Source organism: Aureococcus anophagefferens (assembly GCF_000186865.1).
Source record: "Aureococcus anophagefferens unplaced genomic scaffold AURANscaffold_26, whole genome shotgun sequence".
Classification (NCBI taxonomy): Eukaryota; class Pelagophyceae; order Pelagomonadales; family Pelagomonadaceae; genus Aureococcus; species Aureococcus anophagefferens.
Window position 1 is genome coordinate 417,374 of NW_008705586.1, and position 14,272 is coordinate 431,645.

The 14,272-nt window shown below is 70.7% G+C and overlaps 3 protein-coding genes across 3 annotated transcripts; all 3 read left to right on the forward strand.

The window, feature by feature from the left end:
- Positions 1-380: 380 nt before the first annotated feature.
- On the forward strand, positions 381-2,535 carry AURANDRAFT_31690 (hypothetical protein; the record flags this gene model as incomplete). The annotated part of the gene is made up of 4 exons (XM_009042068.1): positions 381-811; positions 1,011-1,182; positions 1,362-1,788; positions 1,988-2,535. 4 exons carry the CDS (start codon positions 381-383, stop codon positions 2,533-2,535), a joined length of 1,578 nt encoding a protein of 525 aa, XP_009040316.1.
- Positions 2,536-3,737: 1,202 nt separating this feature from the next.
- AURANDRAFT_9330 (hypothetical protein) lies at positions 3,738-4,006 on the forward strand (the record flags this gene model as incomplete). The annotated part of the gene is made up of 2 exons (XM_009042069.1): positions 3,738-3,845; positions 3,899-4,006. Coding segments are annotated over 2 exons (216 nt in total), but the record flags the coding sequence as incomplete, so codon positions are not given.
- A 5,613-nt stretch (positions 4,007-9,619) lies between these two features.
- AURANDRAFT_66812 (hypothetical protein) lies at positions 9,620-13,540 on the forward strand (the record flags this gene model as incomplete). The annotated part of the gene is made up of 3 exons (XM_009042070.1): positions 9,620-10,474; positions 10,812-12,554; positions 12,743-13,540. 3 exons carry the CDS (start codon positions 9,620-9,622, stop codon positions 13,538-13,540), a joined length of 3,396 nt encoding a protein of 1,131 aa, XP_009040318.1.
- Between the last annotated feature and the right edge of the window lie 732 nt (positions 13,541-14,272).

Consider the following 14,272-nt stretch of genomic DNA (forward strand, 5'->3'; position numbering starts at 1 on the left):
TATTCTCGCCGAAGAGGTAGACGGGCAGGTCCCGCCCGCGGAGCGACGCCACGTACTGGTCCCCCGTCGAGATGCGGCCGAAGGCCGGCGCCGCGTAGGACTCCGCGAAGGCGACGGGCGCCGCGTGGCGCCGGTCCCGGTCGAGCGCGACGTAGGTCTCTTCGACGTAGGGCGCCTCGAGGGCCTGGGCGCTGCGCGAGCGCGTCGCCGCCGCCGACGGCGCGGGGCGGGCCAGCACGGCGCGGCGGGCCAGGGCGGCGCGCATGGCTTGCTTTCCTCCGTTCTCGTTTGTGGCAATTCGGTCAGCTTCGACTTTTGGCGGCATCGAATGCAGCCTCCGTTGCAGGCCATTCCGAGGAGCGATGCGCCCCACCACATCCATGCAATCCGCGTTCCAGCGCTGCACGAAGACCATACGCTGCACGAACGCTCTAAAAAACGCGCTGACGCGCTGCGCCAGCACGTCGAGCGCGCTCGCGGACTTGCGCGTCGTCGACGCCGCCAACGAGGCCTCGGCGCTCGTCGGCGGCGCCTGGGTCCGAACGGCGCGCACCTTCGCCGTCGTCGACCCGGGCAGCGGCGCGCCCATCTGCGACGTCGCGGACTGCGGGCCGGAGCAGGCGCGCGCCGCCGTCGACGCGGCCGCGGCCGCGCTGCCCGCGTGGGCCGGAACGACGGCTCGCGAGCGGAGCGACGCGCTCCGCGAGTGGCACCGGCGCATCCTGGCCGCGTCGGAGGACATCGCGACGCTGATGACGGCCGAGTGCGGCAAGCCCCTCGCCGAGGCGCGCGGCGAGGTCGCCTACGGCGCGTCGTTCGCAGGGCAGCACAAGAGAGCGAAATTCCCAACTTCAAAGGCTCCTATCTCGGCCGTTTTCACTCGTTTTGGCTGATTTTTGGACGAGTTATCATCTCTCGGAACGGTTTCGAAGCGTGGATGCTTTTCCTGGAACTCTCGCGCGCGAAACACCCAAGTTGAAGCGAGGTTGAATCACCCTTGTGCTGCCCAGGTCGTTCGTCGAGTGGTTCGCCGAGGAGGCGCCGCGCGTCGCGGGCGAGGTCAAGGCGAACGCGGGCTCCGACCGGCGGCTCCTGACCGTGCGCCAGCCCGTGGGCGTCTGCGCGGCCATCACGCCCTGGAACTTCCCCGTGGCCATGATCACGCGCAAGGTCGCGCCGGCCGTCGCCGCCGGGGCGGGAAAAGAGCGCGCGAACTTCCGAAAGGCTCCTACCTCGGTCGCTTTCCACTCCATTTTTGGACGAGCGATCATCTCTCGGAACGGTCTCGAAGCGTGGATGAGTTTTTTGAAACGCGCGCGCGCGGAACGCCCGCGTCGAATCGCCCGTCTCCCGGGGCCCAGGTCGCCGCGGGCTGCCCCGTCGTCGTGAAGCCGTCGGAGGACACGCCGCTCTCGGCGCTCGCGCTCGCGCGCCTCGCCGACGGCCTCTTCCCCGCGGGCGTGCTCAACGTGCTGGCGTCGTCGCGGGACCACGCGGAGCCCGTGGGCGCCGCGCTCTGCGACGCGCCGGAGGTCCGCGCGCTGAGCTTCACGGGGTCGACGGCCGTCGGCAAGTGGCTCTACCGCCGCTGCGCGGAGACGGTCAAGGTGCTGTCCCTCGAGCTCGGCGGCAACGCGCCGTTCCTCGTGCTCGAGAGCGCCGACGTCGACGTCGCCGCGGACGCGGCGATGACGACCAAGTTCCGCAACGCGGGGCAGACGTGCGTCTGCGCGGACCGGCGCGGACCTCGCATCCTCGACCCGACTTCAACGTGCGCGTCGTCGAACGGTTTGGACCAGACTCTTCAACGCGCGCGTCGTCGAACGGTCGGACCAGACTCTTCGGCCGCGCTTCGAGCGCTCGACGAGAGCACACGACTCGTCCCCAAAACCAGCCAAATCGACTTCTGAAGTTCGGCCCCGACGTCCCGGCTCACCGGTCGATGGCCACGCAGGCGCGGACCGGTTTCTGGTGCACGCGTCCAAAGTCGACGCCTTCGTCGACGCGCTCGAGCGTCGCATCGCGGCCCTGCCCGTGGGCCACGGCTTCGACGACGGCACGATGATCGGGCCCTTGATCAACCCGGCGGCCGCGGCCAAGGTCGACGCGCGCGTGCGCGCGTCGGGCGGGCGGACGCTCGTCGGCGGCGCGTGGCCCCTCCCGGGCCTCCGGGACGCGTTCTACCCGCCGACGATCGTCGCCGACGTGCCCCTGGACAGCGCGCTCTGGGTCGACGAGACCTTCGGCCCCGTCGTGCCGCTCCGGACCTTCGAGACGGACGCGGAGGCCGTCGCGCTCGCGAACGACGGGCCCGCGGGCCTCGCGGCCTACTGCTGCGGCGACCTCGCCCACGCCTGGGCCGTCGCGGAGCGCCTCGAGTTCGGCATCGTCGGCGTCAACGAGGGCGGCGTGTCGGACCCGGCGATGCCCTTCGGCGGCGTCAAGGAGTCGGGCCTCGGCCGCGAGGGCGGCGCGCACGGCATCGACGAGTACCTCGAGGACAAGTACCTCTGCCTCGGCGGCATGCGGTTCTGACGTCGGTTTTTTTAACGGCGCGCCTAGGCCGCCTTGGGCTTCGCCGCCCGCTCCGCCGCGGGCTTCGCCGGCGTCTCCGCCTTCGCCTTCGCCGCCGGCTTCTTCTTCCGGGGCCGCCAGGGGTAGAGGCCGAGGAAGGCGAGGGCGAAGGTGCCGAGGTCGAAGTAGAGCACGGGCTTGAACGTCTTCATGCCCTCCATGCACTCGTAGAAGGACGAGAGGAAGACCTGCGGCCGAACGTCGCTCGCGAGGATCGCGTCGGCCGATCTTCGGACGGATCGCCGAGCGCCCGACGCGGCGCCGAGCGCGCCTCTCGAGGACGCGCACGTTGAAGTCGGGTCGAAGCGGTCGCGGGCGCGCGCGTGGTGGTAGTGCGCGTCGTCTCGCCACCTGGGCGGGAAACGGGTGATACAACGTGAGCGTTCCGCGCGCGCGCTTGCAGAAACAGCATCCACGCTGCGAGACCGCTCCGAGGGATGATCGCTGGTCCAAAACTCGGCCGAAACGAGTGGAACACGGTCGAAGTTGGGAATTTCGCGCCCGTTTCCCGCCCCGCTCGCCGCGGGTGGTCGCCCCACCTGCCCCGCCAGTGCCAGAAGTTCTTGCAGCGCGGGTGGCCCATGGTGTCGCGGTCGAAGTAGCCCAGCGCGTTCGCGTAGGCGCCGGCCTCGAAGGCCACGAGGCTCAGCGGTATCTGCCAGTGGAGCGCGCTCTCGGGCTCCGCCGTCGCCGCGCACCACAGGAGCCAGCCGCCGATGTAGAGCGTGTGGACGCCGACGTAGCCGTGGGCGTAGCGCAGCGCCTGGGCCACGGGCGCCTCGAGCTCGGACGGGTGCACGCCCTTGTAGGGGTTGCGGCCGGAGTCGGTGATGGGCACGACGGGCGTCCCCAGATCCTGAGCGCTGTAGTTCCAGGCGTCGGGGCCGAGCACGCCCTGGACCCAGTCGTTGACGCTCGTCACGCTCGCGTGGCCCACGAGCAGGCACAGCAGCGCGCGCGCGATGCCCAGCCAGTTGCGCATCTCGCGCAGAAAGTTCAATACCTCGCGCCGAGGTCGAAATTGACGCAACTGCAGCTCGCGAGCCTCTGCTGCGCTTGCGCCGCGCGCTGCGCTCGACACCGCTCGCGCCGCATCGCGCTTCCGCGCTTCCGCCGCGTCGCGTCGCGTCGCCGCCGCCGCCGCCCGCGACGCGATGGCGGGCCGGCTGCTGCCGCTCGAGCTCGTGGACAAGTGCATCGGCTCGCGCATCTGGGTCATCATGAAGGGCGACAAGGAGGTCGTCGGCACGCTCCGCGGCTTCGACGAGTACGTCAACATGGCGCCGCGCCCCCAACGCCGCGCGCCGGACGCCGCGGCCCGCAGGTCCTCGACGACGTGACCGAGTACTGCGACGGCGCGAAGACGCAGCTGGACCAGATCCTCCTCAACGGGAACAACGTCTCCATGATGGTGCCCGGGGGCGACCCCGAGGCGCCGGACTCGCGCGTCTTCCCGCGTCTCGCCGCGCGTCTCGCCGCGCGCGGACCCGCGCGCGCCCGCCGCAGGCAACCGAAGTGACGCCGCGCGCGCGCGCGCGGATAACGACTAGTCGATCGTCGCGCGGCAGCCGCGGTCGCGGGCGCCGAGGAGCGCCCGGCAGGTCGCGCGGTGCGCGGCGACGGCGGCCGCGTAGAGCGCGCGCTCGCGGGACACGTAGGCCGCGAGGCAGAGCGCGTCCGTGGACGTCAGCTGCCGCAGCACGCTCGCCGTGGAGAAGGCCTGGGAGTGGACGTTGCGCCGGTCGTCGTTGTGCCAGCCGCGCCAGCCGTGCGTCGGGTCGAGGAACGCCTGGAGCATGCGCATGGACGCGTCCCAGTTCTCGACGACGCCGACGACGTCGAAGCGCCGGAGGTTCGCGGCCGCGGCGGCGTAGGCCGCGGACGCGTTGCGGCCGGGCGGCGCGAGGTATTTGACGGCGTTGCGCGCGGAGCCGGGCGCGCCGCGCGCGCGGCGCCGGAGCTCGTATAGCACGTGGTCGAACTTCCAGGTGGGGTGCACGTAGCGGATGCCGGAGACGACGGCCGAGTCGGGGTCCCGCAGGAGCGTGACGAGGCGCGCCCGCGGGAAGGCGTCGACGAGGCCGAAGTGGAGGTGGCCGCCGACGACGTCCGCGCGGTTCAGGTGGAGCACGGACCGCCGGTTCGCGTCGCGGGGCATGTGGATCTCGTCCTTGACCTTGCAGTTGACGAGCGACGCGCCCAGGACGTTGCGCTCGCAGTGGGTGAGGCACGCCCAGCGCAGGTCGCAGGCGTGGGCGTATTGCCGGAGCTTCTCGCGAATCGTTGTGCCGGCGGCCTTGAAGATGTGGAAGTAGAGCACGGCGGCGCCGTCGCGGCGCGGCGCCTGGCCGCACTGCAGCCCGCTCGTTCGATGCGTGATCGGCAGCGAAAGGACGACGCCGGCGACGACGAGGAGAAGCGCGGCGCGCGGCATCGCTAGGGTGTCTCGTGGTGGTCCAACACTGTTTCGGGGCAGCTCGCCGTCATCGCATCAACAACTTTGCTTGCCTCTCTTTGCCTCTCGATTTTGAAACAATCGGCTTTGCCTCTCGCACGACGCAATGACCGAAGCGCTGCAGGCCTCCGCCGACGAGCTCATGGCGATGATGCACGCCGACGGCCCCGTCGTCAAGTGCGTCATCGTCGCCGCCGACGGGACGGCCGCCGAGGTGGAGCTGGACATGACGCCGAAGAAGGAGGCCGTCAAGGAGGCCCTGGGCGGCGCCGTGACGTTCCTGGGCCAGTGGGAGCCCCTGGGCGTGTTCCTGCTCGTGCGCCGCGAGGACGGCGGCCTGCCCAAGTTCGCGGGCAGCCTGCCCAAGCCCTTCGACGCCGCGACGGGTGTCTTCGGCGGCGCGTGCCTCATGACGCGCACGGACGAGTCCGGCACGCCGTCGGACTTCTCCCTCGCGGAGTACGAGGCCTTCGCGGCCAAGGCGCCCGAGCCCTGGCAGGACATGGACCTCGAGGACGACGACGACGACGGGGGCCTCGCGGCCGTCGCCGAGGGCGACGAGGACGACGAGTCGTCGGACGACGACGACGACGACGACTCGGACGACGAGGACGACGCCTACGACAGCGACGCCGCCGACGACGACGAGCGCCTCGCGGCCGAGGAGGACGAGGACGACGGCGAGCTCGCGGACCTGCTCGTCGCCGCGTGCCTCAAGAAGTTCGCGGAGCGCGAGGGCCGCGAGCCCACGGCCGCGGAGCGCGCGGACATCGAGCGCGAGGTCGCGGAGAAGCTCGGCGCCGGCGCCGACGACGAGGCCGCGGCGGGCGAGGCCATCATCGTCGACAAGGTCGTCGCGGCGTTCACGGCCCAGAACGGCCGCGCGCCGACGCCCGAGGAGATCGACGCGATCCTCGAACGCCTCCGCGCGACGGAGGAGGGCGGCGGCGACGACGACGAGGCGGCCGAGGAGGAGGAGGAGGGCGAGCCGGACATCTTCGCGCAGCTCGTCGACCTCTTCAAGCAGCAGAACGGCCGCGACCCCACGGAGGAGGAGATGCAGCAGTGGCGCGACACGCTCAAGGAGGCCGCCGAGGACATGGCCCAGGAGCCCGAGCCCGCCGACGACGGGCCCGCGGCGAAGAAGGCCAAGACCGTCGAGGCCTAGGGCCGGGAGGCGCGCGCGCCGGGTAAGATGTACTGACATCAACGAGGCGATGTTTACCCGACCCGTCCTTAACCGAGCGCCGCGAAGATGCGATCGTGGCGCATGTGGGACGCGTCGGCGCAGTTCACGAGCGTCGTCTCGATGTCGGACGCGTGGCAGTAGTAGGCGGCCTCGATGTTGCACGGGTCGCAAAAGTACCCCCGCAAGATGGGGTAGGTCTTGCGGTGGTCCGCGCAGAGGCCCCGGTTCGTCGACACGCGGCGCTTGAGCTCGTCCGGCACCTCCGCCAGCGGCCGGCGGACCTCCTCTCCGTCGTCCGCCATGGTCTCGGGGGCCGACGACACGGGGAAAGCGGGGTTGAGCGCGTCCAGTTCGTCCCGCGGGGACTGCGACGACTTCCGCTTGTTCGCCGCGGCCTGCGCGGCGAACGCGTCCTTCGACGCGCAGTGCTCGCAGGCCAAGGGCGGCTCGCGCGTCCCGCGCGCCGCCTCCCGGCACTTGATGTCGAAGGCGCGGAGCCAGTCGAAGGCCTCGCTCCCGACGAACTTGAGCACGACGCCCTCCATCTGGAAGTAGCTGAAGTCGCAGCCGAGGAAGAAGGGGCGCATTTTCAGCTCGCTCCAGAAGTCGTACCACTCCTTGCGGTATTCTCGATGGAGGCGGTTCTTCAGGTCGAAGTCGTGGTGCTCCGTGCTCCGCAGGTCGAACGAGAACGTGGACTGGAAATCGAGGTACGCGCGCTCGATCGTCACCGCAGCGTGATCGTCGTCGAGGTTGGAGGTGTCGGGGTACTGGAACTCGAAGGGCGACAGGAAGGGGTACGGGCGCCCGTCGGTAAACTTGACGGCCTTCCGCTCGTAGGACCCCGCGTCCCGCAGCGTGTCCTTGGCCTTCATCTCCGCCTGGGCAGGACAAGAGTGCGAAATTCCCAACTTCAAAGGCTCCTCTCTCGGCCATTTTCCACTCGTTTCGGCTGATTTTTGGACGAGCGATCATCTCTCGGAACGGTCTCGAAGCGTGGATGCTTTTCCCAGAACGCGCGCGCGTGGAACACTCACGTTGAAGCGACGTTGAATCACCCTTGTCCTGCCCTGATCTCCGCGAGCTCCGCGAACATGGCCGCGCGCGCGTCGGAAGCCAGGTACTTGAGGGAGCGGGGCGCGCCGTGGATGGCGGACCAGAACGCGTCGAGGCTCACGGGCCGGCCGGTGGAGCGCAGCTTCGCGATGTTGAGCATGATCTCGTGCGGGAGGTCGTCGAGCCGCGCGTCCTCCGGCGTCGCGTGGTCGTCGGGCGCGCCGTCGATGGCCGCGACGCGGCGCACGACGAAGCGCGCCGTGGCGGCGGCCCGGAGGTGGGCGGCCAGGTTGTACGAGGAGAGGAAGATGAAGTAGCAGAGGAGGAGGAACGCGGCGTCGGCGTCCTCCACGGCGCCGTGCGCGCCCTTGAGCGGCACGGAGAACGCCTGGAGGTAGACGCTGCCGAGGTCGCAGTTGAGGTCGTTGCTGGGCCGGCCGAGCGTGTCCCGCGCCATGGCGAGCGTGTCGATCGTGGGGGCGCCCTCGAAGACGACGTCGAAGTCGTTGTCGAGCAGCGCCTTCGCGAGGAACTGGAGGTCGAAGGGCACGTTGTGCGCGACGATGACGTAGTCCTTGAGGCCGCACATGAAGGAGACGAAGCCGCTGAGGGCCGTCTTGATGTCGACGGCGTCGTGGCTCTCTAGCACCGGGCGTGTGAGGCCGTTGATCTTGATCGCCGTGGAGTGTGGATCGAGGACGACGCCGTGCGGCGGCATGACGTAGACCGTGTACGTGCGGTTGTCTTTCTCGTCGACGACCTTGACGGCGATCTGCAATATGTGACTCGTGATCTCGCGACCGTCGGTCTCGATGTCGATGACGGCGATGGTGGCGCCGTCGGCGCCGATCTCCTCGCGGATGGCGCTCTCGTAGTCCGGGATGAGGGGCGCGGGCGCGGGCGCGGGCGCCTCCGTGACGGTCGCGGGCGCGGGCGCCTCCGTGACGGGCGCGGGCGCGGGCGCCTCCGTGACGGTCGCGGGCGCGTCGTCGGCCTCCGGCTCGTCGGAGCCGGCGTCGAAGTTGGTCGCGTCGCCGCTCCACGGCGCGTTGCCGCTCTCCGAAGCGTCGCCGTCGCCGTCGCCGGCGGCGCCGGGCTGCGCCTCGCGCGCCTCAGCGGCGCGGGCGAGGAGCGCCTGCGCGTGGGCCGGGCTTAGCTGGGCCAGCCGGGCGACCAGATCGTCGTCGTCCATGCTTTGCCCTTTGCAGATGATGGTGAGCAGCACGCCCTTGGCGGACGAGGCGCCGCAAGGCATCGGCATTGCAGAGTAAACGCAATCCATCGATGCTTCGGCCACCCTCGGGCCTCGTCCAGAGGCTGCCCATCGATGGGCTGCTCGAAGCGTTGACAACATGCGACATGGTGGTGCTGCAGCGATCCAGCGAGGCGCATCGAAACCCGCGGTGACGGAACGCAGCTCTTGCAAGGGCGCCGCGACCAGCACCTGGGACGCGCCGTAGTCAGTCGCTCCTGGAGAACACGGCGTCGTCGTCGACGCCCGGCCCCTCGGCCACGACGTCGGCCGTGCCGAGGACATCGGCGAAGCCGTACGTGCCATCGAACCCCACGGACACGTTCAACGCCGTCGCCGGCGCTGCCGAGGGCGGGGGTCAAACCGCGCCGCCTCGCGCTCGGACGCGATCACCCGCCGCTGCACGCAGCAGGTCGTCGGCGCGCTGCTCAGCGTGCTCCAAGGCATCTCGTCGTCCAAGATCACAGTCTTGCGCAGCGGGCAGCGCACGGGCCGCGAGTTCGTCGTCGAGGCCTGCGGCGCCGCGCGCTCGGACATGCCGGACTGCCCCGACCGCGCGGTACCGCAGAGCCAGCCCTTCGACGACGCGTGCGGTCGGCCTTCTTCTTCAACTTCTTCTTCTCCAACGCCGCCGTCGCCGTCGCCCTCGACGTGCTCCAGCTCTTCTACGACACTAGGCCGACGACGGCTCCGGCGGAGACGCTCCGCCACTCGCCGAGCCGCCTCTGCGCGGAGAACCCGCGCGACGTCGCGGGCCTCGACGTCGACCGGGAGATCTGAGAACGCGTACTGTCTCGAGAATGAGAAACCGAGACAGTACGGGCTTTTGGCTGCCTCACCGGTCCCCGGTGGCCCCCGGACACGCGTCTTCTCACGAACGGAGCGCCAAGATTAAGCGGAGAGGGCACTGGAGGGGGGCTGGCGCGTCCAGCTCGCGCGATCGCGCGTGTTCGCGCGTCGTGATGGGCGTCTGGGAGCCGTCGGTTTCCCGGGCAGCGAGCGGCTCTCGGGTCGAACGCCACACCGCGCCCTCGGCGTCGCCCGGACGGCGTTCGAGCCATGGGAGACGGTCGTTCAGGGCTCCTCGCACCGCATGACGTCGCCGTTCGCGACCTTCTCCGCAGCGACCGTCGCGCTCGGTGCAGTACTGGAGCTCGTAGTAGGAGCCCTCGAGGTAGGCGCCGTCGAGCGCGAGGTCCACGGTCTGCTGCTCCGTCGCGGCGCCCTCAGCGGTCTCGACGTCGATGTCGCGCGGGTTCTCCGCGCAGAGGCGGCCGTTGGCGGCGAGCGCGGCCACGTCCGACGAGTCGCCGGCGTCCGCGGCGTCGCCGGAGGCGCCGGCGCCAAAGTAGACGCTGTAAAAGTAGCGGTCGCCGCGCGCGCCGCGGCCGGAACGCGTGGCCACGACGCAGTCGTAGCTTGCGTCGAACTGGTCGAGCGCCGCGGCGATTCGGACGTCGGCCGACGGCGTCCCAGCGGCCCGGTTGCCGCCGCTGCGCGCCAGAGCGTGCGCGAGAGCCGCCGCAGCGAATCTGTCCAGGACGCCCCAGACGTCCTCGGGCCGTCTCGCCACCGGCGCTCTGCCGCCCGCCGGGCAGCCGACGATTGGCAGCCCCAACCAGCCGCCAAGCGGTCGGTGTCGCGCGCAGTCCGCCGGTCGAGATCTCGCGCAGCGTTTGAAGCGATTGCCTTGCGTCGGCGGACACGGAGCACCGCACGCGCTTGGCGCCCAGGAAGCCCGACTCTGATGTCGAATGTGCTCATGGCCTCGAGGCCAAGTCTTGGAGATCCCTCGTTTGGATTTACACATTGTTTGCAATTGCACGTCACGATGGGGACCAGTCCCGACGCCTCGTCGGCCGGCGTTGTCATGGCGCCCTTCGTCCCGCGGCGGCGCGGTGCCCCCGGTGGGTCGCCTGTGTCGGCGGCGGCGCCCAACACCATCATGGTGGGCTGCCGCTGTCGGAGCAAATGCTCGGCCTCGCCGATCCCGACCGAGCTGCCACAGGAGCTTGGCCTCTTGGCGGCGCGCGATCGAGACCGTCGCGCACGGGCGCCGCGCCGTGTCGCTCGCGCCCCTCTCCCCAGACCGCGCGGCCGTCGCTCGCGCCCCACTCCCCAGGCCGCGCGCGCGCCGCCCCGGGGCGGCGGGCGGCGACGGTCGAGCGCCGAGCGCCGACCATCTTTTACACATGTTTTTACACAGGTGATAGCAAGAGCCTCGCTCGCCGCCGCAAGGCCGCCGCTCAACGCGCCGCCCGGCCTCTACGCATATCATGTCCGAGGGGTTCGACGACGAGCAGCGCCCGCCGTCTGCGCCAGGATCATCAAAACCTGTGCAGAATCCGGTGCCGCGGTCGCCGGAGCGGGACTCGCCGGCCAAGAAGAAGCACGCCAAGGAGGTCGTCGCAGCTCTAGAGGAGCACGCGCGCGCGGCGGCCGAGGAGCAGGCGCGGCGCGCGGCGGCCGAGGAGCAGGCGCGCGCGGCGGCCACGGAGAAGGCGCGGCGCGCGGCCGCGGACGCGGCGCGCCGCCGCTTCGAGGAGTGCCGCCGCGGCCTGAAGCCCCTCAAGGGCTTCGACGACCCGTTCTCCACGGGCTTCCTCAGCTTCGGCTTCTTCGCGAGGCGCGAGGGCGGCGACTTCGACTACTACCCGGACCTCGCGGCCTTCAAGAAGGCGTTCAAGGACGACTTCCACTGGAGGCCGTCGGAGACGCCGCGCAACGTGGCCTGGCAGTTGCGGGGCATGCCGTCTCCCTTGGACCTGTGCAAGGTCTACGCGTCGCTCTGGCCGGCGGACCCGCCGGCGAGCGCGGTCGCCGCCGCCGTCAAGAATCTCAGGCCCGCGCGCGCCAAGCGCGCCGCGCCCGCGGTCGCCTCGAAGGCGAAGGGCGACCTCCGGGGCCGGCGCGTGGGCTCGCACCTCCTCGGCCGCATCGTCAAGGTCCTCCGACCATCCCCCAGGGAGGGCCACTGCCTCGTCGTGGGCGTCGTTTCGGCCGTCGCCGGCGCCGTGTCGAAGCACAGCGGCGACGTCGTCCCGCAGGGGCACTTCGAGGTGGAATTCGACTTCGACGACGCGTACGCGGGCTTCGTCGACCTCTCGCCCCGCTTCATCGAGGCGGCGAAGCCGAGCTACGATGTCCAGGAGACGGTCGACGCCTGGGACTTCTTCTGGGACTTCTCCGACGAGGCCACCGACGCGGTGGAGCGCGAGCCGCCGGCGCCCGTCCCGGAGGAGTCCGGCGCGGCCTCCACGGCGGCCGGGGCCGGCGTGGAGACCGCGACGCCCTTCGGCTTCTACGACCCGGCCCAGGTCGACCCGAGCTTTCGCGCGGCCGCCGTCGACTACGGCGGCGAGGACTTCCGCGAGGCCGTCACGCCCCTCGCGCTGAAGCTCGGCGAGTCCGCCGAGGGCCTCGCGGCGCTCGCGTACGCGCTCGCCGAGGCGAACGTCGCCGTCCTCGGGCCCGGGTCGTCCTACGCCGTCGACGGCGGCGGGCCGCCGGACATGGCCATGCTCCCGGCGCGGCACCTGCGCGACGTGCGCGACGGCGGCTGCCTCGAGGCCGCGTTCCGCGCGCTCGACGCGGGCGCGCGCGCGGCGCTGAGCGGCGGCGACGAGGCGGCCAAGCACGGCGCGCTCGCGGCCGTCGCGGGCGCCTGGGCCGACGCGGGCCTCTACGCGCCGCCCGCGGTCTGGTTCGACGACGGCGTCGACCCCGCCGTCGCCGCGGAGCTCGGCACCGTCGCCGCGGAGCTCGGCGCGACGCTCGCCAACTCGCAGGCCGAGGCGACGCACGTCGTCCGCCACGACGCGGCCATCGACGGCGTGCCCGACGTCGACGGCGCGCCCGACGTCGACAACGCGAGCATGGACTTCAGCGACCACGGCATGGACGTCGACCGCGCCGACCCCCAGTACTTCACGACGCTCGTCGTCGACGCGCGGCGGCGCCTCGCGCTCGTGCACTGGTGGTACCTGCCGGACTCCAAGGACGAGTGGATCCCGCTCGAGCGCGTCGCGGTCAAGGGCGTCACCATCGCCGACGCGACGGCCTGGAACCGCCCGGCCACGCCGGGGCGCCGGCCCTTCCGCGTCTGCGAGCGCTACCTCCGCGACGCGGCGAAGTCCCGCGAGTTCGGCTCCGAGGCCGACTACGCGCCCGAGGACGACGACGCCGCGCCGGGGTCCAGGAGACGCCCGAATTCGAGGTCCACATGTACCACCCGGACCTCCCGCCGCGCCAGATGGACCTGTACGCCAAGGGCCTCGATTTACGCGTCGCGTGCGGCGAGGACGCGCGCGTCTTCTTCGCGCAGTGCACCTGGAAGGCTCTCCACGCGTTGCTACGCTACGTCTACAACGTCAACATCAACGTATTACAAATCTCCCGTCCTCTGATGATCGACGCGCTCTGCGCCGCGGGGATGTGCGCCGTCGACCCCCGGAAACACGGCGCGCAGATCACGCAGGTGAACACGAAGAAGTTCCAGAAGCAGTCGATGATTGTGATGCTCCAGACCATGAATGTCGCCCGCTCCCAACGCGCCGCCGAGCGGCTCGCCGGCTCGCCGTCGAAGATGCGCGGCATCGGCGGGCGGGCTCCCGCTCGGACCGTGGGAGCGTCGTACAATGTGCTCAGCAGAAAGAAAGCGCACCACTTGTTCAAGCGCCAGTTCCGCCCGTCGGCCGACGAGATGCCGTCGGCGAAGTACACGCCGGAGGTCGTCGAGTGGTACACCTACACGCCCTACTGGCCGCACGACAAGTTCGACTCGAAGCTGGACTGCTACTGTTGCGCGCGGCTGTACCAGGACACCGGCGGCATGGTCTTCTGCGAACACGCGCACGTGCCGCTCGCGTCCCTGGTCGCGGTGCGCGACAACGGCGCCTGCCACGTGTGCAACGTCGTCTGGATCGCCACGTTCGACGACCTCGCCGAGCGCTACGACCTCGACTTGCCGCAGAAACGCTACGTCGCGCGCGCGCTCGCCCAGCACTGGGCCTAGGGCGCCGCTAACGCTGTGTCATACTCCAGCCTAGGGCCGCGAGGCTCCGCGCGCCGGGTAAGAAGTACTGAGAGGCTACTGAATGCGGCGCATGCCATCATGATCGGACCAGCGCATGACCCCCGGCCGGCCAAAAAAATCGTTGCGGCGGCGCAGGTGGGCGCGACGCTGGGCGCGACGAGACGGTGCGCGCGACGTTACAGAACCAAAAACACAGCGTTAGCTTCGTAAGGTGTCGCTTCGAACCTTTCAAACCGCGCGAAGCCAAAAAAAATCGCGTCGAAAGACACTACACGCGACAATGACGACCTCGCCGTCGCGGCGCTTAACGCTCGCGGGGTTCCAGAAGCCCGCGTACGTCGACTTTAAGACGACGACCATGGAGCCGTCGACGGCGACGATCGTGCTGGACTGCCCAGGGTTCCAGAAGCCCGCGTACGTCGAGGTCGCGAAGACGCCGCCGGGGGTGACGGCGGTCTTCGAGGGCGAGAGCGCGACGGCGACGGTGAAGCCGGGCGAGTTCGCCGTCTGCGTCCTGACCTGGGCGCCGGAGCGCGAGGGCGACTTCCGCGGCACGGTGACGTTCAAGCTCGACGGGAAGCACCGGCTGACCGCGACGGTCTGCGGCCGGAGCTCGACGGCCGACGCGACGAAGCCCGCGAAGGCGCCGCCGAAGAAGCCCCTCGCGCGCGCGAACCGGCGGAGCCGGAGCCCGCCGCCGCCGGTGCGCGC